Here is a 23,472-nt window from a genome sequence, read left to right as displayed (position 1 = left end):
GTGTGTTAGTCTTACGACATACAATACATACCTCCTTATTAGACTCCTCGGTGTGCGTGTGTGTGTGTGTGTGTGTGTGAGTGTGTGTGTGTGTGTGTGTGTGTGTGGGCGGTGAAATCAGTAAGGGAATAAAATGACCTCGCAAGGATTGAGAAGAGTAAGATTCATTTTATAGATCTCTAAACCGAAACAGGTTCAGAGGTACTCGATATAGAATCTGCTGCGGTGTAGCACAGCCATCTCAGACTCGTCCGTGATAGGTGTGAGGTTTCAATAATCACATCAATTAGCCTCGCAAGTCTTCATGACAAGACAATTTGTGCCCATGGTGGCTGATTATATGCCAAAGAGTGAACCGATAACAACACCTTCATTTCAGTGTAATATTTGCTCAGGCAGTTTATCATTTTGTGGTTAAATATGACTTTAATATGCCGCTCACACGCTGTGGCACTACATTGACTTGAATAAAGAATTTCAACCGAACCATTTTTGAAAACTAAAGATTTCTAGTTTAGAAACTCGGTCATTGGTTTCCTCTCTTTGTCTCTTGGTCGTCAGTGGGTAATTGATGTGTGTGTGTTTGTGGTGTAAATGACAGGATCAGTCACAAACCCCATTTCCTCTGTGATTAGATCTGAGCCTACTCTCATCTACAGATGCTCTCATTAGGACGGCAGTGAAGTACTGTGGATTCTTAACCGGAATGAACTGATTGACAAGAAAGATAAATCACTTCCAAGACTTTCTGACACATTCAATTAGTAATGTGGAATTCTTTGCTTGGAATAGTTTATCATTTGATTAGTGTAGACTAACTGACTTTAAACTTTTAGACTCTCATTTAGGGATATCTTTTGGCAGAAACCTCATAAGCAAAGTCATTTCAATGGCTAACAGCTTTACACTTTTAGGCTAAATACCACATCTTGGTACAGCAACTTATTTTCTAGTTCTGATTTTAAGAACTGTTCAATCATCATGCAGCACTCTCTTTCCCACAGTTCCAAAATGCTGAGATAACTAATTTAAAGTAGTTGATGTTTGTATCTGACCCAATCACAAAGTGTACCCTAAACCTCAAACTCCAAACAAAATATTATCACAATGCAATGCATAATTTTCTTTCTGAGGAGGCTTAAACAGGCTGGTTTGGGAACTACAGTCCTTAAATCTTTTTATAGGTGTGTGGTGGAGAGCATTCTCACCTTGTGTGTTACAGTGTGGTATGGAAACTTCTCTGTTACAGATAGGAAGGCCCTGCAGCGTGTGGTTAAGACGGCTGAGAAAATTATTGGATGTAATTTCCCTGCAATCGGTGACACATACATCAACAGATGCAGCACTGGGGCTACCAGCATTATGAATGACTTTTCCCACCCTGCCAATAGACTATTTGCCCCTCTCCCCTCTGGCAGAAAGCTGCGCAGCATCAGAACCAGAACAACCAGGTTAGAGAACAGCTTCTTCCCAGAAGCTGTCAGACTTATTAACTCTGCTCACTCCAGAACTGACAAACTGCACTTTGGACCTAAACTTACACTGAATTGTTTTACTATGCTGCTAATTTCTCAGGTTCTTTTAGTATGTATCTATGTGTGTGTATGATTGGTTATCTGTATTTATTGTAATTATTTATGATGAGTAGTTTAGTTTTTTATTTGTGAGCGGTTTTAACCGGACCTCAGTACCTAATTTCGTTCCAGCTCATGTACCATGTTTTTGGAATGACAATAAATTATCCTTATATTCCTCCACTGCATCCTTCTTTGTTACTAAAAGCTACGTGAAACCTGACTTGCCTCTACAGCTCATTCAGTTCAGGACTATATTTAGACAGCATGCCACCGAAACATCTGATAGCATAGCTGTTTTCAGTTGCAGATTGGTTTGTTTCAATGGGACCTTATGAATTGATCCAAACTATATTTAGCCCTTGGTACCGAACCGTAGATTTATTACCATCTGGAGGCCACTTTCCCCTTCATAATTTCATATCTGTTTCTTGCTCAAGGAGTTGTTTGCTCTTAGCCCCAAGGATAGTCTGTGATGCTTTAAAAATGCAGCCATTTCTGCCTGTTTGTTAAGAACAATGAGGGAATTGGAGGAAAATAGATGAATGCCAATGAAAATCACTTTGGAATCTGTTGTCAATTAAAGAACAATGGCTATATTCAGGCAACAGTAAAGGGTCAGAGAACGATGGTGGTTGGTTTGGAAAACAAGGTATGGTGTTTCTTGGAGAGGGGCGCGGCCAGAACACTGGGAGAGCTGGGCTTTGTGAAGGAAAACCTGTTGGAGGCATAACCCTTCACAAGAAGACCTACTTGTGTTCTATACTATCGATTGTCATTCAATTATCCATTCATTCTTCATAAATGTATTCATTAAGTCATTTCTTGCCGTTTGACTTCTGGTAGTTATTTAGAAACACGTTCAGGTTTTCTTTTAGTCCACAGCCCACTGTAACCAGTGGTATCTGCTGACTCAGACAAATGCAGCAATGTGGACAGTACTGCTCTTTCTATTTGGATTGTTTTAAATGGAAACAAACACAAATCTAATGGATAACATAGTAGTAAAAACAAATTATATGTTTCTCTCTCTAATCTTTCTCCCTTTTTTATATACACACACACACACACACACACACACACACACACACACACACACACACATGCAAACACATTTTTCAAAATGTGACCATATGAAATGTGAGCTATTGGTCTGGCTGGGGAGAAGACTGGGGTTGTGTTACACATAGTCTCTAGGTGAATGTAATGTTCACTCCTTGATGGTACTTGCTTGAATGCTGATATTGCACTTCAGCTGAAAAACTCAAAATCTCAGTTGTAGCAAGCAGTATTAGATTTTTGTTTTGTTTTGGGGTAACTTTATAATTCCTGACTCCATCGGAAGATGTCCTTTCAGGAACATAATGTTTTGCTTACCAAATACTACCTCAGCCTTGGCATTAGAATCTCAAGCAAAATGAGTTTGTATCAGTTCCAATGGGACACAGATACTGGGCCTCTTTTATGATTCATTAATGTATTAATTTACTCTTTTATACAACCTCTTTGTGTTAGTAAATGGCTTGCATAGAACAGTATTCAAAGAATCAAAACATAAGCCAGATTTTTACTTATCTGGAAAAAGGAAAATATTCTTGTTTCATAAAGTCCCTTTCAACTAAGGCAGGGGTCCGCAAACTATGGCCTGCGGGCCGAATATGGCCCACCCACACATTTGGATCGGCCCTCTGAACAATGCCAGAGACATTTTAAATAGGCCTATATGTTTTAATCATATCATATCTGTATTTGATTATACAGAAGAATAAGATCGGCTTTCATTTTTTTTTTTGTATTTACCTTTAAAAATGTCCCTTAGTTATTAACTATAATTATTAACGTAAACAAATTATTTGTTAGATTCACCCACCAATAGAATGGTACATTCGATACAACGTCTAAATAAAATCTCCACAATAATGCTGCTAGTCACTCCAGCCCATGTAATTTTCTGCTACAGACCGACCCGGCTCCACATTAAAGAAAGGAAAAATTATCTGGCCCTCGCAGAAAGAAGTTTGGGGACCCCTGAACTAAGGTACTGACTGACAAGAAACAGTTCCTAACAGTCTACAGCAAACCAGCCAAGACTGGAGTGCATCCTTGCCTGCTTAGTCAGCCAAACGTGTTGATGCACCCTCCACAGTCCCCCTCATGCATTCCTGTGGCGACGGTTAAAGGAACATTGAGTTGAAAACGAACCTGTGGTGTTTATAACCCGATCAAAGGGAGCACTTTCTCAGTACTGCAGTAAACGGTGACGTGCTACACAGTTTCAACGCAATAGTGGTGTCATTTCAAGATGTAAGGGGCAACTTTTAATCAAATTTCCTCTTGGTTTAAAGGGATTAGGACTAATCAAATCACCCATCACAGTCTACTCACCCCACCCCTCTCATGGGCGGTGATGTGCATTACTGACAGTGAGAAATGGTCTATGAAATTTAACCCACCACTTACATGGTAAAAGAGATCAAGTGTGTGTGTGTGCGTGTGTGGTGTGTGTGTGTGTGTGTGGTGTGGTGTGGTATGTGTGTGAGGGAGGGAGGGCGAAGAAGATGGAGATCAAGAAAGGAGTGGGGTTAAAGAGCCTCCATCTGTAATTTCCAGATAAGTGTTTGATATCTCTCAGTTACAGTGGTCGTTGCTGCTTGTTGTCTAGATGCAATTGAATCCTCCTCAAGTCAGGTGTATAATACGAGGATTCACTGCGACCAAGCAGGCATCCCTACGTACCTACACTAGGGTCAAGCAGCAGGGACATCTTCTGGTGCTCCTGGATAGTTTAGGTGGCAGTTTGTTCCAGGTATGTTCCATGTGTGTTCCAGGTACAGCATTTTGAATCCCTCATCCTGGGTATAGGTTGACCCTTGTTTTGGTTGGTGGCTTATCTATGATCTTCTCTATAAACACCTAAAATCATCATAACAACAATTAGAAAGAAATGCAACACTCCCTGTATATCTGCAATCACGGGGGGGGGGTCTTCAAACTAGTTATGTAGCCCATTCTGATAATAAACTTGACTTTTCTCATTGTGGTAGGTGGATGGAACACTTATCAGCAGAATGTTTTGACCTGGCTGTTTAAGGTAAACATAGTGCCCCCCCACTTGTGTTTCAGTGTCCCAGTCTTGCTGATCTCAGACCCAGACATGTTGATCCACCTCCTCTCCCTCCAGTCTAGTCATTTCAGCACACGCTCGTCTGGGTCTCATCATAACTTTACCTTAAGCAGCACATTCATATCATAATCAGCTTTCCATCCAATAAATATTCATTTGTCCCATGCACGTTGCCATTACATTCAGAATAAATGCAATTTAATTAGCATAATTAAACATTATCTATGGTAATATCCCCAGCCGAGCTGCCTCTTGGGAACTGTAGGCCAGCTCTAATGTATGTCAGCATCTGAAGAACCGTGATTGATAAAATCATTATGTCGCAGACAATCAGTGCACACAAGGTAATATTAGGATGTGCTGTTAATGGCACTACCACACACACAAAAGGCCTCTTGGCAAAGTGTGTGTGTGTGTGAGGTGTGAGTGCAGCGTCCAAACGTGTTTGCAGACAGCCATGTGCCCTTATGCATTTGTACATGTTCGTGCCGGTGCCTAAGTATGCACGTGTGTGCATGTGTGTGAACTTTGGGTCACACCCATCTTCAGGAATGAACCACAGAGGGTTCATCAGGCAGCAAGTGAGTCATCGGGGTGTGTTCCACCGACCACAAATAGAGGTCAACCCATGGCACGCTGCCCAAAATCATTAATTCCACTGACAGTTCATGTTTACATAAAGACCCGTTACTAGCATGTAGGCGTGTGTAAGATAGATGTTTTTCACTTGCTTCAGGTCTTTACAGTCTGGTGTTGAGGTGGAGCTGGGGTGTGCCCCCTGGTGGGATAGGCGTATGCCGCGAAAAGTTCACAAGTTAGACGGGGAAGATGTAAAGCAAAGTTTTCTGATAACTGTCTGGGGACATAGCACATGGGTGGTTATGTAACTGTGCTCTGTATCAATCAATAAAACCTCCATCTTAGAACCCGGCTCAGTACGAGGCCTTGAGTCGCTGTTTGGCACCTGACATGAATGCTGAAATGCAAATGGGATGGCTAGGATTGGAAGTACCATGCAGCAGTGCGGAGGGAGCCTGCGAACTCTTTGGTCTATCTAAATCAGACAGGCAGCGTACGCCACAGTGAGAACCTTTTTATCCTGTCTACTGTATGAACCCGTCTTGGGTTACAGGCAGCAGTGGAGCGATGGAGTGGTTGAACTAAGCATATGCCATTGTGGGCTTTTTTTTCTTTAAAGGCTCCCTGCTTGACGTTCGTTTCTGTTCACCCGGCTGGATGACAGTCGAGCAGGATACATTTATGCACAGAATGTGAGGGAGTCTTTGAAAACTGCATCCCACAATCCTACACGGCGAAATTATTTTTGTTTACAATAAACACAGTTTGTTGTCTAATAAACAATATAGTGTCTGTGTCGTTGAAACTGCTCTTAACGTTGACACCCAAACCGGCTCTGGTTGGCCTCCTCCTAGGGCTGTGTCTCTGCAACCATCCCGACTGTTTACCTTAAATGTTTGTCTCACAACAAACTGACGGAACTCACTCAATTCGGCTTTGTAGCGTCTGACAGAGAAGTTGAAAAGGTCGTTGCTATGAGGCTCATCATAATGATTGTCATAAGTATGAGGTGAAACCTCTCATGTAGAGGCGTGGTGCCAAGTTGGAAAGGTCACCACTATGTACAATGTCTGTCATCAGATCTCCCCAGAATGCTCCATTTCTTAGGTCTGAATTACCTACCTAGCACATATATAGGGAGTCATGTGGTTGAGCGGTGAGGGAATCGGACTAGTAATCCGAAGGTTGCCAGTTCGATTCCCGGTCATGCAAACTGACGTTGTGTCCTTGGGCAAGGCACTTCACCCTACTTGCCTCGGGGGAATGTCCCTGTAAATACTGTAAGTCGCTCTGGATAAGAGCGTCTGCTAAAATGACTAAATGTAAATATAATCTGTATTCATGAGGTATTGCATAGCCTATGCACAGTATCCAGATTAAACAGTATTATACACTACATGTTGGAAGTACTGGTACAATAATCCTCTTGTAATGCATGTCACAGTGAAGCAATGAACTGTGATAATCTCTAAACCTAATAAGAAATGAAGCACTTATTAAGAAATTAAGCACTTATTAATGATGAAAGGGAAGGCAATCTTAATCACTGATAAGGATCTTATCAGACATTTGCAAAAGCCAAACCTCTCACTGTATCTGTGTAGCAGACTGGGATGGGAAATGCAAAAAAGGAAGATTTCAAATATTCTGTTCATTATAAAAACATTACATCTCAAATTCAACTGTTTTACATGTCATAAAGAACTCATTATGACATACTATATCCCTTCCTTGCTGCAAAATGAAATCTTTAATTACAATTTAATAACGAAATGTGTGGAATTATTAGGCCACCTTTTCTCCAGACATAAAGGGCCCTCAGAGTCATGAGTGTAATTAAGACACATTAACACTTAACACCTACCATACTGACTCAATTATTGCTGCAGCTATTAAACTGGATTGCCCTGAAAGTCAGTGGAAATCGTGCTAGTTATGGAAACTGCTCTTCAAATGTTTCCATCACTTACAGCCCTGCCTGAACATATAAAACACTTTTTAGTCTTTGGATATCAGGTTTTTCAGCAGACACTCTTAGACTGTGGTATTCCGACACAGGAAACTATTCAACACTTCTCATTGTGGTTGATAGATGACAGTGTTTCCATCAAAGAGGGTTTGAATAGAGGTTATTTTTGCTGTGGATCTGACTGAAGAATGTATGATGTTATCTGAGGTAAGGCCATTTTGATAGGCATGTGGTAGCCTAGCACACTATGTACAAATTGAAATGAGTGTTTATATGTTTAAGTCATTATCGCATGGAAAAACAAGAATTACCCAGTTGAGAAGGTATGCTTCTGTGTAATGTGGAGCCAACAGCTTAGGAGAATCTCTGCTTGTATTGCAGCTCCCCCTTCTGACTGCTATTATATCTCAAATCCAGAACTGACAGATAAAACAATACTGTGAATGGTCCTTGAAATCACTGTTACTGCCATATAAGGGATTATATGTGATATTATAAACACCATTGTAATAAAAGATTAATTACTTTCTTCATTCAACAAGACACCAGTGGACCTCAACATTCAGACACTGGACTTAGAGACATTTAAAATATTTTATACCGTTTAAGTACAACTTAGTGTGCTTGCAAAGTGCAGTATTAGTGCATGAGTCAACAGTCCTGGATAAAGCTATAAAAAATGAAAGCCAACAGGACTATTAAAACACCGTTGAGAAATGCAGTAAAATGGGTAGTTTTGCTGTCTTAACAAGCTGAAACGCAGCACTAAATCATCATGTACTGATTCCAAAGACCTTGCAAGACCATCACTAAAGATGAACAGGCATCGCAGAGCAGCCATATAAAGTCATCCCCCCTGTCCTCCCTCTCACCAACCGAGAGACAGCAACAGAACGGCCAGACAGCTCTGACAGTTTCTTCAGCTTTCCAGGGGCTCATTAGCTAGACTTGGAGGCTGCGTTTGTGCATGTGTCTGTGTGTGTGTGTGTGTGTGCGTGTGCACGCGCAAAAGATCTTTGCATGCCTGTGTGTGTGAGTTTACTTTCTTTGAGTGTGTCTATGCGTGCATTTGTATGCCTGGGTGTATTTGCATATGCGTGTGTGTTTCTGTGTGTGTGTGCATGACAGGCCCTGGGAGCTGGCAGGGCCAGACCCCCAGTCTGCCCCTGTCAGGCGGGCCAGCTGTCAACCCTCGCACAGCCTCACACTGGGGGTTTGGAGCAGGGGCCGCTAAGTCACAGCACCAAAGGGACGCACATTAACTAGCTCCACCTGTAGACGGAGCACTCAGATGCACTCACAGCCCACACTAACACAGTAAAACCCAGCCCCACTCACTACAACACTTCATATAGGTCATAGATCTTATAGTTCCGTGACTAGAGTTGCTGGACGTTTACTGAATTCCTATTCCCCGACAGCCCCTCATGGCCTTCATGTACTGCCTGTCATTTAGGCCTCCAACAAATACTCTAGAGAGAGCAGCAGGCCATTGTATAATGACCATTAAACAGAACAAGCTGAAGTCAATGTGGTGTGTGTGATAGTGGGACATCCAAAACAGAAGATATCAAACAGCTCTAGCTTTTCAAACCCAAATTTCAGACACATCAGATATGTTGACAGGATGGAAATGATTCGGTCAGAGGGGGCTGTCAGGAGAATGGAGGGATGTGTACATATACAAAGAGAAGAACAGAGAGGAAGAGAGTACAGACAGCTGCTGTTGAAAGCCTAATAGATGGACTTAAAAAATATGGGTTGTATTTCTGAGCAAGGTGGGCTGTGTTAACCATGATTGGCATGTGGGGTAGGCCTGCGCACGCACCAACAGGCATGCACGTCTGACAAGAATGTGTCTGGCTCGCTGCTTTCCGGGTCATTCTATTCAACACTGAGATTCTCATTGAGGAAATGTCAGTTCGAGCCAGCCTTCTCTCCTGTGCACACAGTGAATCCACCATACGCTCACTTAAGGCTTAGTGTGGTGGGTAAGGTTATGTGTCGAATTAACATTTGTCTGTAAATATTATTTTCCCAGAGTATCCAAGGCTGGTTTAAATATATGGTCCCAGAACCAGTTTTTATTGAACCATGTTTTAAGGCTTTTATTGAAATTGCAGCAGAATACAAAAGTCACGTGGTCACATGTCTGAGAAAGAACAATTAATGTAGAAAATAGGGTAAAAAAAAAGAAGTAAATTAAAATCTTGTCCTGCCTGTTTGATGTAAAGGCTCCTATTAAAGATGCTATGAGTAAATAGTAGAATTCACAGGAAATTATAGTAAAATTCTCATCACATGAATTTACTATTTGAAAATCCCATGATTCTAGGGTTTAAATTTATCAGTGGCAGTAGTAAATTGTTGATTTAAATGCAACAAAACAAAACGTGAGTGTGTGTTGGCAGGTATTTAAAAACAATGATGATTGAAGTGTGTGTCCAACTTGAGTGTTTTGCTTGTTAATCTGGTGTAGATCTACATGTAGTTAGTTGATGGCATGTTACTGCACTGGTGGATTTCAACTTTGTTGACAATTCAAAACCATAAAACGGCATCTTTTTTTAAAAACTCATCATAAAAAGACCCAAACATTTGACAACAAATATATGGAACATAAGAGGTGTAGATAAAAAATAGGTTTTCTAGTAAGACCTTGGTTACAAGGTCTTACTAGAATTGGCCAACTGAAGTGAACCCCATGTGTCTGAATGCCATCTGCATGAGGAGACCATGCCCCACACTCACGCACACACACAGTGTCCATGGGACAAACATGACACCAACACAAATAAACACCTGGCCCAGTCTGGGCCTAGTCCTTATTGCCATGGTTACTATCCCTCTTTCCCCTCCTCCCCATAGGGAAGTACTAGGGCTTTGTCTTAAACTACAACCACGTCCCTCAGTCAGTACAGTAGAGGCTGGAGACGGTAGTGCACTGAAAACACCTGCTCCACGCAGGCCCCAAAATAAAACACCAGATTTATAAAAACCAACGACACAAAAACACAGGAGGAGCCGGGTCACTCGGTGACTTTGGCCGCCTCAAAGTTCACCGCCAGCTTCCTGTGTTTCCTTTTGGAGGCGGAGCCGGGGGTGTGTCCGGAGCCGGGGGCGGAGGGGTTCTGGCGCGACGCCTGGGGGGTGGAGGGGGACCTGGACGCCGACATGGCCATGTCTGGGGGGGTTTGGCTGGACGGAGGCGGAGTCTTGGAGGGCGTGGTGGCCGGGGCGGGGGCCTGTGGTTGGGCCGGGTTCTGGTTCTGGTTCCTGGCCACTGTGTGGGCGGCGCTGTAGAACTCCCGCGGCTCCTGGCTCTTCCTCCCGGATGATACCCGCTTCTTAGTCACCTGAGGGGGGGTCAAAGGAGAGAGCAGGTTACCACGGTGAACATTGTGACAGTGGAAAAGGCCCTGTTTGGTGGTCACACATGAAGCATGCCCGTTGGCCTTTCGACGTCGACATCTCACCTGCAGGGGGACGAACTGGTTGTGCGACCCAATGGGCACAGCCGGGGCCTGGGGTCTTGCACCGGGGAAGGTGCCCCCGTAGAAGGGCTGGCCCTGGTGGGGGGGCATGGGCATCCCCCAGTGGAGGGGACCGTAGCCCTGGGGGGGCATCAGGAGAGCACCTAGAGGGAGGGGTGATAGAGAGACATAGGAGCAGGAGGGAGGGGTGATAGAGAGACATAGGAGCAGGAGGGAGGGGTGATAGAGAGACATAGGAGCAAGAGGGAGGGGTGATAGAGAGACATAGGAGCAAGAGGGAGGGGTGATAGAGAGACATAGGAGCAGGAGGGAGGGGTGATAGAGAGACATAGGAGCAGGAGGGAGGGGTGATAGAGAGACAGGAGCAGGAGGGAGGGGTGATAGAGAGACATAGGAGCAAGAGGGAGGGGTGATAGAGAGACATAGGAGCAGGAGGGAGGGGTGATAGAGAGACATAGGAGCAGGAGGGAGGGGTGATAGAGAGACATAGGAGCAGGAGGGAGGGGTGATAGAGAGACATAGGAGCAGGAGGGAGGGGTGATAGAGAGACATAGGAGCAGGAGGGAGGGGTGATAGAGAGACATAGGAGCAGGAGGGAGGGGTGATAGAGAGACATAGGAGCAGGAGGGAGGGGTGATAGAGAGACATAGGAGCAGGAGGGAGGGGTGATAGAGAGACATAGGAGCAGGAGGGAGGGGTGATAGAGAGACATAGGAGCAAGAGGGAGGGGTGATAGAGAGACATAGGAGCAGGAGGGAGGGGTGATAGAGAGACATAGGAGCAGGAGGGAGGGGTGATAGAGAGACATAGGAGCAGGAGGGAGGGGTGATAGAGAGACATAGGAGCAAGAGGGAGGGGTGATAGAGAGACATAGGAGCAGGAGGGAGGGGTGATAGAGAGACATAGGAGCAGGAGGGAGGGGTGATAGAGAGACATAGGAGCAGGAGGGAGGGGTGATAGAGAGACATAGGAGCAGGAGGGAGGGGTGATAGAGAGACATAGGAGCAGGAGGGAGGGGTGATAGAGAGACATAGGAGCAGGAGGGAGGGGTGATAGAGAGACATAGGAGCAGGAGGGAGGGGTGATAGAGAGACATAGGAGCAGGAGGGAGGGGTGATAGAGAGACATAGGAGCAGGAGGGAGGGGTGATAGAGAGACATAGGAGCAGGAGGGAGGGGTGATAGAGAGACATAGGAGCAGGAGGGAGATTCAGAAAAGAGAAAAGAACATATTCAGAAACCATTTTCCTCCCCCCCAATGTCATCTCTACTTGTCGCCCGGAGCTCTCACCTGCTTGGTTGAAGACAGGAGGCATGTGACCCAGAGGGGGGGGTCTAATCTGCCCAATGCCAGGGAACAATGGAGGGGGCAGGGGGAACCCAGAGCCCACAGAGTTCTACGAACACAGGAGAAAACACACGCACAAGATGAAGGAATTAAAACTGCAAAACTCTAAAAATGACCTTAGACTCTGGACGGGGAAACAGGCGGAGCCAGAACTGACCAGGCGCTGCAGGGCGAACAGGGCAGCCTTCTCTTTGGCGTCGTTCTCCGACTGGCACTGCGGCCCGTGGACCATCAGGCCAGTAGACAGCTTCACCTGGCACACCACCAGACCCTGCAGGACACAGCACAGCTCAGCACCCCCTGGGCATTCATACACACTCTGTGTGGGGTTGTGTGTGTGTGGCTGCCTCTGACCTGTCTGTTGCGGAGGACAGTGAAGTCTGGTGGAGCCATGCCCAGACCCACGCAGATCCTGGCCAGCTCTGAGGCTACACTCGGAACCATGGCAGCGGGGGCCATGGGGGGCACCGATCCCCCCCCTCCTCCTCCTCCTGTCCCTGGGGGTAACATGGAGTCCCCCTGGGGGGCGTTCATCCTGGCAGCTGGTGGGTGATGGAAAGAGAGGACAGGTAAGGAAAGAGAAGGAAAACAAAAATGGCGTGATAACTCTTCCTAACCAGTAGCACTTGGCAGAGACCAGGGCTGCTCGTGTGTGATATCCATACAAGACTGACAGGAAGGACGGAGGCCTCCCCCCTCCCCCTGTGGGTGTGAACATACTGCTACTCTAACAGCAGGCTCCTCACCCAGCTTCTTGGTGGCTCGCTTCTTGTTGTGCTGCTGGCTCCCCAAGGGGGCGGAGCCAGCAGGCTCCTGGGCGGGACTTCCTGTCCCAGAGCTGTCGATCTTCAGCATCTCCTTCAGGACCAGAGTCCCCTTCTGCGCAGAGGAAACAACCAATCATATAGAGACACAGCCATAACTTAAAGCCAGTGACAATTAGATAAACTTTGTCACTGGCCAATAAGCTGCCACAAATGAATCAGGGTCCTGGGCTGAGGCGTAAATCCTAGGTGGCTTTAAATGTCCATAGTCAGACTCCCTACACAGCCAGACCATGAGAGCCAAACCACAGGCCTGACTCCCCACACCTCAGGGAGGCATGTGTTAGACATGCTGCCAGGAGAGCAGAGGGCTACAGTATTTCACCTTCAAGCTGCTTAAATGCCCTGGGCGTGTGTGTGTGTTCGCCTCATAAATAACACTGTGCATGTTTCAAATGTCTCACAATAGTGGTTTCTCACATGAAGAAATGTTACACCCTCGACTGCGGTCAATTCCATTATTTTTTGCTATGGTATAATCCAAATGTGCAAAGTCCTGAGGCGTGTACGAAGGTGGTTTGTTATTCCTGTGTGCACGTAATGTCTGCCGTCTGTCAGCGATTTGGGGACCACTGATAAACGTAGCCTAATCCATCTTCCAGCCCGATTTACACGTACCATAGCAAATGACTGGGGAGACAGCGGGCCGTCTGATTGGTTTATTGGCTCCGGCTTGGGAAGAGGGGGAGGAGTGTGCTCGTTGCCCTTGGAGATCTTCAGGTTGGCAATCAACTCCTCGAACTCGGTGGAGGGCTGAGGGAGAGAAACATGCTTTGGTATATGGGCAGGGAGGACACTGAACTAGGATATGACATCAGCGGGGGTCCTCTGACATGCAGGCAGTCCTGCACAGTACCTTGTTCTGAGCACCAAACACAGAGTTGACATCTTCATTTCTCTTCAGGAGTCGGATACTGCCCGCAGGACCCTGTAAAATGACACAGTTAGGACAGACACACACACACACACAAACAGCTACTCTCTCACACACAATGTGTCAGCCTGTCTTTCACATGAAAAAAACCTCTCTCGCGCACGCACACACACACAGAACTGGTTATCTGAAGTGCCTTGTGACAGTACGCTGACATGCTCCTGAATCCAATAAGAAACCCTGCACCAGTGGATGTTCATAGGAAGCTCATTTATTGACGCGTTTCTCCTGGACTACAGTCCGGTTACGTGCGGACGAGTAAGACTGAGGGGCTTCTGTGGGCCTACAGCTGAGGTTCATGGGAGTCGCAGTTCTCTGGAGCCCGATCAGTGGGGGGGGTGGTGTCTAGAGGGGGAGGAGCCTAACCAGGAAACATGGCTGAGGTGTCAGAAGCACAGGAACCATCACAGCACACCCACACTTTGAACACTCCTCTCCTCTCCCCGAGTGAGTTTAAAGACATTGCTGTCTCTTTGGGAGAGCTAGTTGGGTGTGTTAGAAAGGCTGGCTGGGTGATGAGGGGCACTCACAGGTTTGTTGTGGGGCTGCTGATGCTGCTGCTGTTGTTGATTTGGGCCCTGCTGGAACTGTCCTTCCTGGTTGTGAGTGACGGATATGTGACATGAGGGATGGGTCAGATCAGGCAAACAGGCAAGCGTGTAACACACACAGCCGCACACGCACACACACACACTTTCTGGACTTACATTGTTCTGCCAGTGAGCTGGAGGTTTCTGTGGAGGCCCAGTGCTTTGCAGAGCCTGCCACACATTGCTGAACTCCTCGTCCTTACCCTACACGCACCAGGAGAGAGTGGGGTTGGTTCGTTGGCTTCTTAAGGTGTCGAGATGTAGTTAGTGACTTAGCTAACTTGGTCACCTCCTTAGTTGCCTACAGACAGGCAGACAATGTACCTTGGGTTGGTGTTTGTGGCTGAGGCCTTTCTGTGGCGAGTTCTTGTTTCCCTGAGATTCATTCCTGAGGAAGTTCTGTCTGCCATTTTGCTGCTGAGCGAGAGGGGGAGGACAGAGAGAGAGAGAGAGAGAGAGAGAGAGAGAGAGAGAGAGAGAGAGAGAGAGAGAGAGAGAGAGATAAACTATGAGGAACACATCAACAGGGGGTGTGGTCGCACCTGTGTGAGTAGAAGGGGGTGTGGCCGTACCTGGGTGGGTACAAACGGAGAGCGCGGGGAGTGGTTCAGGCCGGCCAGCTGGGCTTTGTGAGCGTGAGAGGAGGAGGGCTGGGGCTTGACGATGGCAGTGAGCTTGTGAGAGCCTTGCTCCACCCTCAGGCCGTGGCTCAGGTTCATGAGGGCCGAGGGAGGCAGCCTGTAGCCCCGCCCCACCGCACACCTGGGAGACAAACCAACAAAACACTGAGCCCTGGATCCTGCGGTCAAACACAGAGCCCCTCTACATATGTCCTGCGATCATGTTTAGGCGAGACATTACCTGATGGTGAGTCCTCCAGCAAACTCCTCATCAAACACCACCTCGTACAGGACCTCCGCTTCACGCTCCGCTGCGCAGAGTAACACACTTTAGAAACTGCGTGCGTGTTTCTAAATGCGTGTGTATGTGTGACGTGTGTGTGTGTGTGTGTGTATGGGTGACAGATATGTGCGTGTGCTGGTGACGCGTGCGCGCGAGTTGTCCACTCACCTCCCTTGATGCCAATAACAGTTCCTCGGAGGCCCAGAGGGACAGAGAAGCTCTCTCTGACGTTGACCACACGGTCAAACAGATGGTACTCTGCATCTGGGTCAGGGACCACCCCGTGCTGCTGCTCTAGAGGCTGCGGGCCACCACACACACACACACACACACAGAAAGAGAGACGGGCAATTTATAAATCCATGTCTCTGAACCCATTGGAATGGCGTTCCCTTCGAGATGAAAGAGTAAACAGTGTTCGATACGAGAGAAACACTCACCCTGAACAGTAAATGTGGCTTCACTGTCACACGCACTTTCTTGGTGCTCTTCTTCACCTGAGAGACAGACACAGACAGAGAGAGAGAGAGACCATCAAACAAGTACATATATGTAGACGAGGTTTGTGTCCATGTAGGATGGCTGCGTGCGCTTCACCTTTGCCTTCTCCACCTCCTCCTCGATCTTATCCACAATGCCCGTGTCCAGGACCTGCAGGTCACACGACGAGCGGGACACAGAGCTGACGGGGTGCGACTTCAACCAGGACGTGATCTCCTGGACCTTCTCCGCCCTGCGGACACAACGCGGCGGCCAACACCATCACTGTCTGCTCTGATACGCATGTGTGTGTGTGTGTTTCAGTGACTTTGACGTCCTCTACCCGTTCTGGTCTTCCCCTGGCCAGATGTCATCTTCGTAGAACACATCGTCGTGGCTGTTCCTGGACACCAGGTCAAACACCTCCGAGAACCTGCAGGGGGCGACAAACACCACGCCAAAATGACACAGACTCTCATGGAGTCACGGAGGGGGGAATCTCCAAGCCAGAGCCGGGCGTTGTGTGTGTACCTGTCCAGGTATTCAGACAGGAGTTCCTCCACGGCAGGAGAGTACAGCCACTCCTTCTCGGTTCTCTTGGTGTAGCCGGGAACCTCCTCATTCTTCTTGTTGAACTTCAGGTTCAGCCCCACGTTGGCCTTCTGCTCCCCGTGCGGGCTGGGAGAGAGAGAGGGGGGGGGGGGGGGACAGAGGCAGCGGTCGTCAGCTGGCTGCAGGCAAAACGGGAGAATTCGGTCACAAGTCCGACCCGTGCCGATTGGACGAACAACTCACTTCTTCTTGGAGCCGCGGCCGATGAAGATGCTTCCTGAGAAGCGGGAGACGAGGTAACTGGTGACTCCGAGGCGGGAGGCCACGAAGTAGCCAGGACTGTACTTCACACAGTATCTCTGTTAGAGGGAATAGGCAGGGAGAGAGATGTTATAGTGGATGAGTGTGTGTGTGTGCCTGCAGTTAGGTATGCGTCTGTGTGTATGTGTGTGTCTGCTACTTACATGCTGGTTCTGTATCAAGGCTTCTAGCTGAGGTTCGTGAGGTACAGTAAATACCACCCGCACCCGTCCTTCTTTGATGACATCACTGGACTCCTGCACCTGAGTAGCCAATGGGGAACAGTAGTGAGTGGGGATTCTGAGACTGGATATACACACTGGTGGGTTCTCCTCTGGGCCAACCAGGAAGTACTGAGGAACCAGGAAATGATGCAGACCTCTCCCATGGCTCCGTAGTAAGGGCTCCCGACCATAAACACAGAGGTTGCCAGGGGAAACAGCTCTTCCAGGGTCTTGAAGCGAGAATGAGAGGAGTCAAAGGCCTTGATATCCTGGGAGAGAGAGAATGAGGGGAGGGTAGCTTGAGTAAAAAGATCAACATTCCACAGGGCTGCGCCAATGATAAGAGCGTGCGAGGGGGCGTGGGTGTACCTTGACCACCGTCTGGTAGGCGAAGGGCAGGGCCTGCTTGGCCCACTGTTTCTCCAGGTGCACCTCCCCGGACTGACCAGGGATGTACTTCCTGCCTGTCAGCTGCTGGACATACAGCAGCACAAACGTCTCATTCACCACGATGCCCTTGCGCTTGTTAAAACTGGAGGGGGGGGTGGGGGGGGGGGGGGGTGAAGGAGAAGAGACACTTTATGTAGTTGGAAATGAACATAGTTGGTAGATCTAGGCAAAGCCAGCACTTGGAACCCCCGTTGCTGTTTGGATAGGTGTGCGTGTGTGTGTCTTACTGTTCTGTGATGCCCTGGACGTCCTTCACCCAGTCCTTCTGCTCCTTGTCACTGAGGTAGATGACCTTGGTGGGTGGAGGAGTCCCCTCCTCGTACAGTCTCTGGACCCCCGCAGGCTCCTCTAGACAGAACCTACAGATGGACACAGATCAAGGACCACTCACAGGTGTTGACAAAGAAGGTTGGGGTCATTTTTAAATATTGTAATGTTCGTTGGAGCCCAGTCTTACTTGGTCTCCCCGTCACACACTGCAATGACCCTGGCCTCCTCTAGATGGGGCCAGTTGACGAAGATGGACCGTCCCAGAACCTGGGCCGCTACATTGTCACACACCTGGGGGGGGGGGGTGAGATCACAGTCAAATCTAACAGCCTGTGTATCACCACGGGTCCTTGAGAGACTGTGTGTGTGTGTGTGTGTGCTCACCGGCTCCCCCTCCTGGCTGGGCAGGATCTCCAGCATGATGTTCTCTCCTCTACTGCTCTGCTGGAATACCACCACTCCATTCTTCTTCTTATAGAACTGAGACAGCCAGAGCGAGAGAGAGCGAGAGACATAGAGAAAGAGTGAGATCACAGCGTATGGAACAAGCCCGTAAACCCTCCCAGACAAGTGCAGCGCGGCGTACCTTGTGGCGGATGTGCTGCAGGGTGGGGAACCCACAGAAGTAGAGCGCCCCTCTGTCGATGCTGCGCCCCACGTGGTCTAACGGCACGTGCCACGCGTCCATGGGGATGGGCGTCTGCCTGCCCAACACCAACACCAACACGGAGCGTTAGAGTCGCAATACGACGGCCGCGTGCGCGTGGCGCTGTCACGACGGCGTGAGCGTGTGTGCGGGTGTGGTTTTGGAAAGGTGAGAGCGTGTGTCAGAGGTCAAACCGGTGAGTGGGTGAGTGAGACTGGGTGGGTGAGAGGGTGAGTGAGACTGGGTGGGTGAGTGGGTGGGAGGGTGAGTGAGACTGGGTGAGTGAGACTGGGTGGATGAGACTGGGTGAGAGGGTGAGTGAGACTGGGTGGGTGAGTGGGTGGGAGGGTGAGTGAGACTGGGTGGGTGAGTGAGACTGGGTGGGTGAGAGGGTGAGTGAGACTGGGTGGGTGAGTGGGTGGGAGGGTGAGTGAGACTGGGTGGGTGGGAGGGTGAGTGAGACTGGGTGGGTGAGAGAGTGAGTGAGACTGGGTGGGTGAGAGGGTGAGGACAGTTACCTGACGTGGCAGTGTGTTATGTTGGGGAAGAGCTCGAGCAGGGGGGAGGCGTAGGGGTAGTCCAGCTCAGAGTCGTAGGTGTAGACTGCACACTCTGTGTGGCGGTTCCTGGCTTTCTCTGGCTTGCTCATCTTATCATTGTACTGCTCCATCGCTGCCAGCAAGCACCTCTGAAACACAACACAGGGTCAAGTAGCATATCCTCATCCCTTTGTATAACTACAAAGGTGTGTGTGTGTGTGTGTGTACCTCGTCTATGAAGGGGATGAGCACCACAGCCTCCCACTCCTGCTGCTTGCCGTTGAGGTCGGTCTTGAAGTCCAGAGGGTAGTACTCGATGATGGAGGAGCTCTCTGAGGTCATCAGGTGCTACGGACGCACAGGCGAGCAGGACGTGAACAAGGACACTCCCTCGGCACTGTGCAGGAGTTTATACATGCAGCTTTTGCTTACTGGGTGACTGGCACAATTGGCAAGGGTTTGAGTAAAGTGAGAGAGAGAGATAGAGAGTGAAAGAGGAAGAGAGAGGGAGGGTGTTACCCTGTAGCACTCAGGCAGCAGGTCCTTGCTGGCGGCAGGCAGGACTCCCAGCAGCTGTTGGAAGGGCATGAAGGGCTGGCCCATGTCAAAGGTCAACTGGAGCTCCGCGATGTTCCGCACGTCAGACAGGAAGGGGGCGTAGTGGTGCGGGTAGTACCTGCAGCCCCACACAGACGGATGGTCAGCCACACACACACACGTTACAAAACAGTGACCCCTGACCTGACTGCCACCACACGTACCAGCTCCAGGACTGCACTCCGTGGTAGTAGTAGTGAAGAATCCACTGGATTCCTTCCACATAACACCGTGCTTGACTGGCCAGGAACTCACTGAAAAGGAATACGTACGTAAGGGAACACGGATGGAATCTGATCGCACAATCCAAGCTTTCTAATTGGGAGTGTTGAAACCTCGGACCAATGTGGGGTGGAGGTGGGGGTCATTGAGTGCCTTGCTCAAGGGCACGCAAGCCGTGGTTTTATCTATAGACTCACTCCGAGACCACGTCGACACCCATCTTGGTCATGTAGTAGGTGCGTTTGTACTGGCGGAACTCCGCCTCAAACATGTCTTCCTCCTCGCCGTCCTCCTCCGCGGCCGAGCGGCCGGGAGCCCCGCCCCTTCCCCCGACCTCGTCTAGAGCCGCCAGACACATGGCGCTCTCCTGCTCACACACACACACACGCGCGTGCGTTAACAAGCAAGTCTCCGGCACATGGAGCATTTTGTGTTTTTGTACGGATGTTTGTGGGTTTACTTTGTATAAATGTGTGTGTGTTCCCCTCACCTTCTCCTTCTTCTTTTTGTCCTTGCTCATCGCTGCCTCCTCCTCAGCAGCCAGCCCCGCCGCCTCGTTCAAATACTTGTTCCCCACCTTGCTCTCGAACCACTTGAGGTCCACGAACACTTCATTGAAGTGGTCCCGGTCAAACTGGACAGAGGAGAAAGGTTTAATACAGAGCAGAACAGAGGGGTCCCTTTGAGATTCTCTCAACAAACAAAAAAATGCCTCCCTAAACATTTCCTTGTTTGGTCATTTTGTCCTTCTCTACACAGACGTCACCAGTCTCGTCAGTTCAGTGACATCTCCAGGAAGGGGACCTCACCTCGGAGAGTTTCTCCAGGTACTTCTCAAAGTTGCCCATGTTCAGATGACCGTTCTCGTTGAGGTAGCCTGAAGGACCAACACAGTTACATGAAGGCTACATTGTGCATGAGATTCTGTGTGGTGCTTTCAACAGGCATGGTTGGTAGGTTTGGTGGAGACGTGGGTGCGTGCGTGTGCCCTCACCCCCCAGCGACGGCAGCACGCTGATGTAGGTCCTATAGAGGAGCGGCAGGGCATCGTGGTTGATGTGAAGATGAGGAAGGTGAGGGATGAAGTCGTTGCCCACCAGGAAGCCCATGAGGACCCAGTCATCGATGATCCGCTCCAGGTCGTACTCAAATGAGATCTTTTTCTGAGGGGGACACACACACACACGCATATAACACAGGCGCAGGCCGTGATGCAACCCAGCATCGAGATCAAGCGCGCGCACGCGTACACAGTTACCGCAGTGTGTGTGGCTCACCCTCAGGTCTGAGAACTCGTAGTCGATGTATTCCCTCATGAGGGACAAGTGTAGCAGATGGAAGGTGGTCTCCTCTGGGGCGGTTATCCTACGGTAGGAGAATAAAGAAGAAATTAGATATAAAAGGGAAATAGGTCGTCATAAATCATAACTTGAGCACACACACACACACATCAAACACACACACACACACCTCTTTTGGTTCTTTTTCCCTCCGAATCGGACCTCTTCTCTGAGGAGTGAGAAGTGAGGCTCGTGACTGGTGAGCCCCAACATCATCTAGGAGGTCAGAAGATCAGCGTCAGCGGAAGAAAACAAACACTAACACACACACAATCAACTGTACAAACGAATACACACGCAAACTCCTGAAAGGGCAATGACAGTCACTAGCACCCACCAGGTCAGCGTCCAAGCCGTAGAGGCAGTGGCGCGTATTAGGGTTGTGTCCCGGCTTGGAGTTCTCTGAGCGTATGAATTCCATGATTTTGTGCTCTCCCTCTCCAGGGGTCTGGGGGGAAACGCAGAGACACAACACAGTCACGGTCAGGACGTCTCCAGGTGCGATCAAACACTCGTCTCATTCCAACACAGCACTAATGGAAGCACATCAATACGGATGTGTGGAGCAAGTGAATGGGTATAGTGACCAAACACGTGAGCGCCCCCCACCTCGTGGCCAGACAGGTAGACGTTGACACCCTGCCAGTTGTGGTCTGTGGACACTTTGTTGTTGACAAAATACTTGAGCTGCTCCTGTAGTCGGGCCATGAAGTCAGTTCCTAAAGGGCAGCAGGGATGAGGCTTTTAGTCACAGACAGATGCATGGAGGTGTGGATGAGGGTTGAGGTAGGTAGGTGGGTGGGTGGGAGGTGATAGGAAAAAGAAATGGGTCATGCGTGTTTGGATGGATAGATGCTTTGGGGGGGAAGGCAGGACAGTATGTATGTGGGTGGATGGATTGCTGGATGAAGGGAAGATGAAAAATAAAAGGGTTTCCAGTACCTGGGGTGATACAGTTGGAGTCAAAGCGAGCCTCGGTCGGGAGGACTTCCCCTTTCTCCAGAGCTTTTTTAATCTTGTCCTCTGCTTCTTTGGCTGACCTGTCCCAACAAAAACAAACAGGACGGAAGTTTACCCTACTGTCCAGGAGCAAATACAAACACAGCATTGAAGAAATGATCCACTCTTTCATCCGTGAGGGCTCACCTAAACCTGCGGCCTCTCTGCTGGTTCATCTTGGCACGAGGAGCTACCCCATCCACAGCCATGAAAAACACCTTCCTGGGCTTGATAATTCGAAACAACACCTCTAAATAGTGGAAGATGTCTGCAAAGATCTTCTCTTCCGAGATCCGAAAGTGGACGTCCTCATCGTTGGGGTGGGAACACTGATGGATAATACCATTCATGTCCAGATACAGGTTGTCAAATTCTGGAATCTGAATTACACAAGAGAGTAGGAGGAATATGTCAAAAGTCATTTACGATATTCTTCTCGCCTGCTTGTTATTTCAGTAACAAAAATAACTACTAGATAATGTGTGGAACTTAAAGATTTCGTGTTAATTAAATTAATTAATATTATTACTTAGCTAATGATAACAATAGATGTTACCCCTCGCTTGCTGGCTAATGTTAAGCAACGGTACTGTAGGTCATAATTCTCGTGAAATGTAACGTTACAATTACATGTGTATATGAATCTACACTACTCTGTTCATGAAATATTAGTAAGAGCTCACGCTCTGCCCGAGGCAAGTTATTTGGGTCAAAGGTGTGTTTCATCTGTCTGTAATAGACTACTACCATTATGAAAACGTAACTCAAGAACATCAGGTAGACAAAGTCTACATTGAACCAGGCTAGCTCTAGTTATATGGTAGTTCACAACATTATTCGTGTAAACGTTTTGGCTGCGAGATATCCGTAAAAAGAAGCACATTCTGTTCTGACAAATAGTTGACTGTGATTTTTTTGTACCTTGGAAAGTACCAGCTTGATGAACAGAACAAAGCAAACTCAACTGAGCCAGCACTACCACTAGTGAGCTACTTGGCCAGTTAGCTAGGCTAACAACAAAACAGCAATTAACACAAAAAATGCCATATTACGTACGCTAGCTAGAATCGGATACTAACGTTGGCAAGGTAGCTCTAGCCATCTCTAGATTTAGACGAGACATTGACGTGTTTATTTAGCAGACTATGATATAACTAGAATCAAGCCAGGATATCTGACCTGGCTAGGTGGCTAACATATTACGTGGAGCGGCAGTGAAGCTGGTGTAAATCGGCCTGCTATATTTAGCTTGTTAGCATCAATATTATACCTGGTGTTCCTTGACAACTTCACTCAGGCAAGGGTATCGCTCCGAAATCCATCGGTAAAATTTCGGCACTCCCATCGTCACCTCAAACTCTTCCCTTTAAATCAAATTAAAATAGTTAGGTAATGTGAAGAGATATCTAAAGTAACATGAGAAGTTGCTTAGGATACGGAGTCTGTCTCTGAAGTCGTGTAGCTACTAGCCTGTGACAACAGTCAGCTATCACTGTCCAATCAGTAAACCAGTCC

General features: G+C 48.2%; 1 protein-coding gene across 3 annotated transcripts; it reads right to left on the bottom strand.

The window, feature by feature from the left end:
• Window positions 1-9,334: 9,334 nt before the first annotated feature.
• Window positions 9,335-23,399, bottom strand: xrn1 (5'-3' exoribonuclease 1). 3 transcript variants are annotated; one of them, XM_067253379.1, is made up of 41 exons: window positions 23,228-23,399; window positions 22,105-22,337; window positions 21,901-21,998; window positions 21,568-21,677; window positions 21,296-21,406; window positions 21,089-21,174; window positions 20,896-20,983; window positions 20,613-20,781; window positions 20,428-20,495; window positions 20,109-20,252; window positions 19,816-19,985; window positions 19,561-19,650; window positions 19,319-19,475; window positions 19,028-19,147; window positions 18,779-18,948; window positions 18,201-18,318; window positions 17,999-18,094; window positions 17,802-17,905; window positions 17,572-17,703; window positions 17,264-17,426; window positions 17,050-17,163; window positions 16,835-16,933; window positions 16,614-16,729; window positions 16,350-16,496; window positions 16,162-16,251; window positions 15,936-16,071; window positions 15,779-15,835; window positions 15,507-15,639; window positions 15,297-15,366; window positions 15,008-15,197; window positions 14,760-14,852; window positions 14,553-14,639; window positions 14,376-14,441; window positions 13,768-13,839; window positions 13,530-13,664; window positions 12,834-12,966; window positions 12,442-12,629; window positions 12,245-12,358; window positions 12,031-12,136; window positions 10,723-10,883; window positions 9,335-10,602 (listed from the first exon to the last, which is right to left on the bottom strand). In XM_067253379.1, exons 1-41 carry the CDS (start codon window positions 23,300-23,302, stop codon window positions 10,276-10,278), a joined length of 5,136 nt encoding a protein of 1,711 aa, XP_067109480.1. In that variant the 5' UTR covers window positions 23,303-23,399; the 3' UTR covers window positions 9,335-10,275. The 3 variants fall into 3 exon arrangements, with proteins under 3 accessions (XP_067109480.1, XP_067109478.1, XP_067109479.1); XM_067253377.1 differs by having other exon boundaries at window positions 19,816-19,982; XM_067253378.1 differs by having other exon boundaries at window positions 14,760-14,849; window positions 19,816-19,982.
• Between the last annotated feature and the right edge of the window lie 73 nt (window positions 23,400-23,472).

Source organism: Osmerus mordax, chromosome 16 (assembly GCF_038355195.1).
Source record: "Osmerus mordax isolate fOsmMor3 chromosome 16, fOsmMor3.pri, whole genome shotgun sequence".
Classification (NCBI taxonomy): Eukaryota; Metazoa; Chordata; class Actinopteri; order Osmeriformes; family Osmeridae; genus Osmerus; species Osmerus mordax.
This window is presented reverse-complemented; position numbering and strand designations above follow the sequence as displayed.

Excerpts from the sequence above, each read along its gene's own strand:
- xrn1 (XM_067253379.1), bottom strand. The coding sequence starts at position 23,302 with ATGGGAGTGCCGAAATTTTACCGATGGATTTCGGAGCGATACCCTTGC. Across the intron at positions 16,730-16,834 it reads CCTTGATACAGAACCAGCAT|AGATACTGTGTGAAGTACAG; the intron begins GTAAGTAGCAGA and ends TCCCTCTAACAG. Across the intron at positions 10,884-12,030 it reads TCCTGTCTTCAACCAAGCAG|GTGCTCTCCTGATGCCCCCC; the intron begins GTGAGAGCTCCG and ends CCCTCCCTCTAG.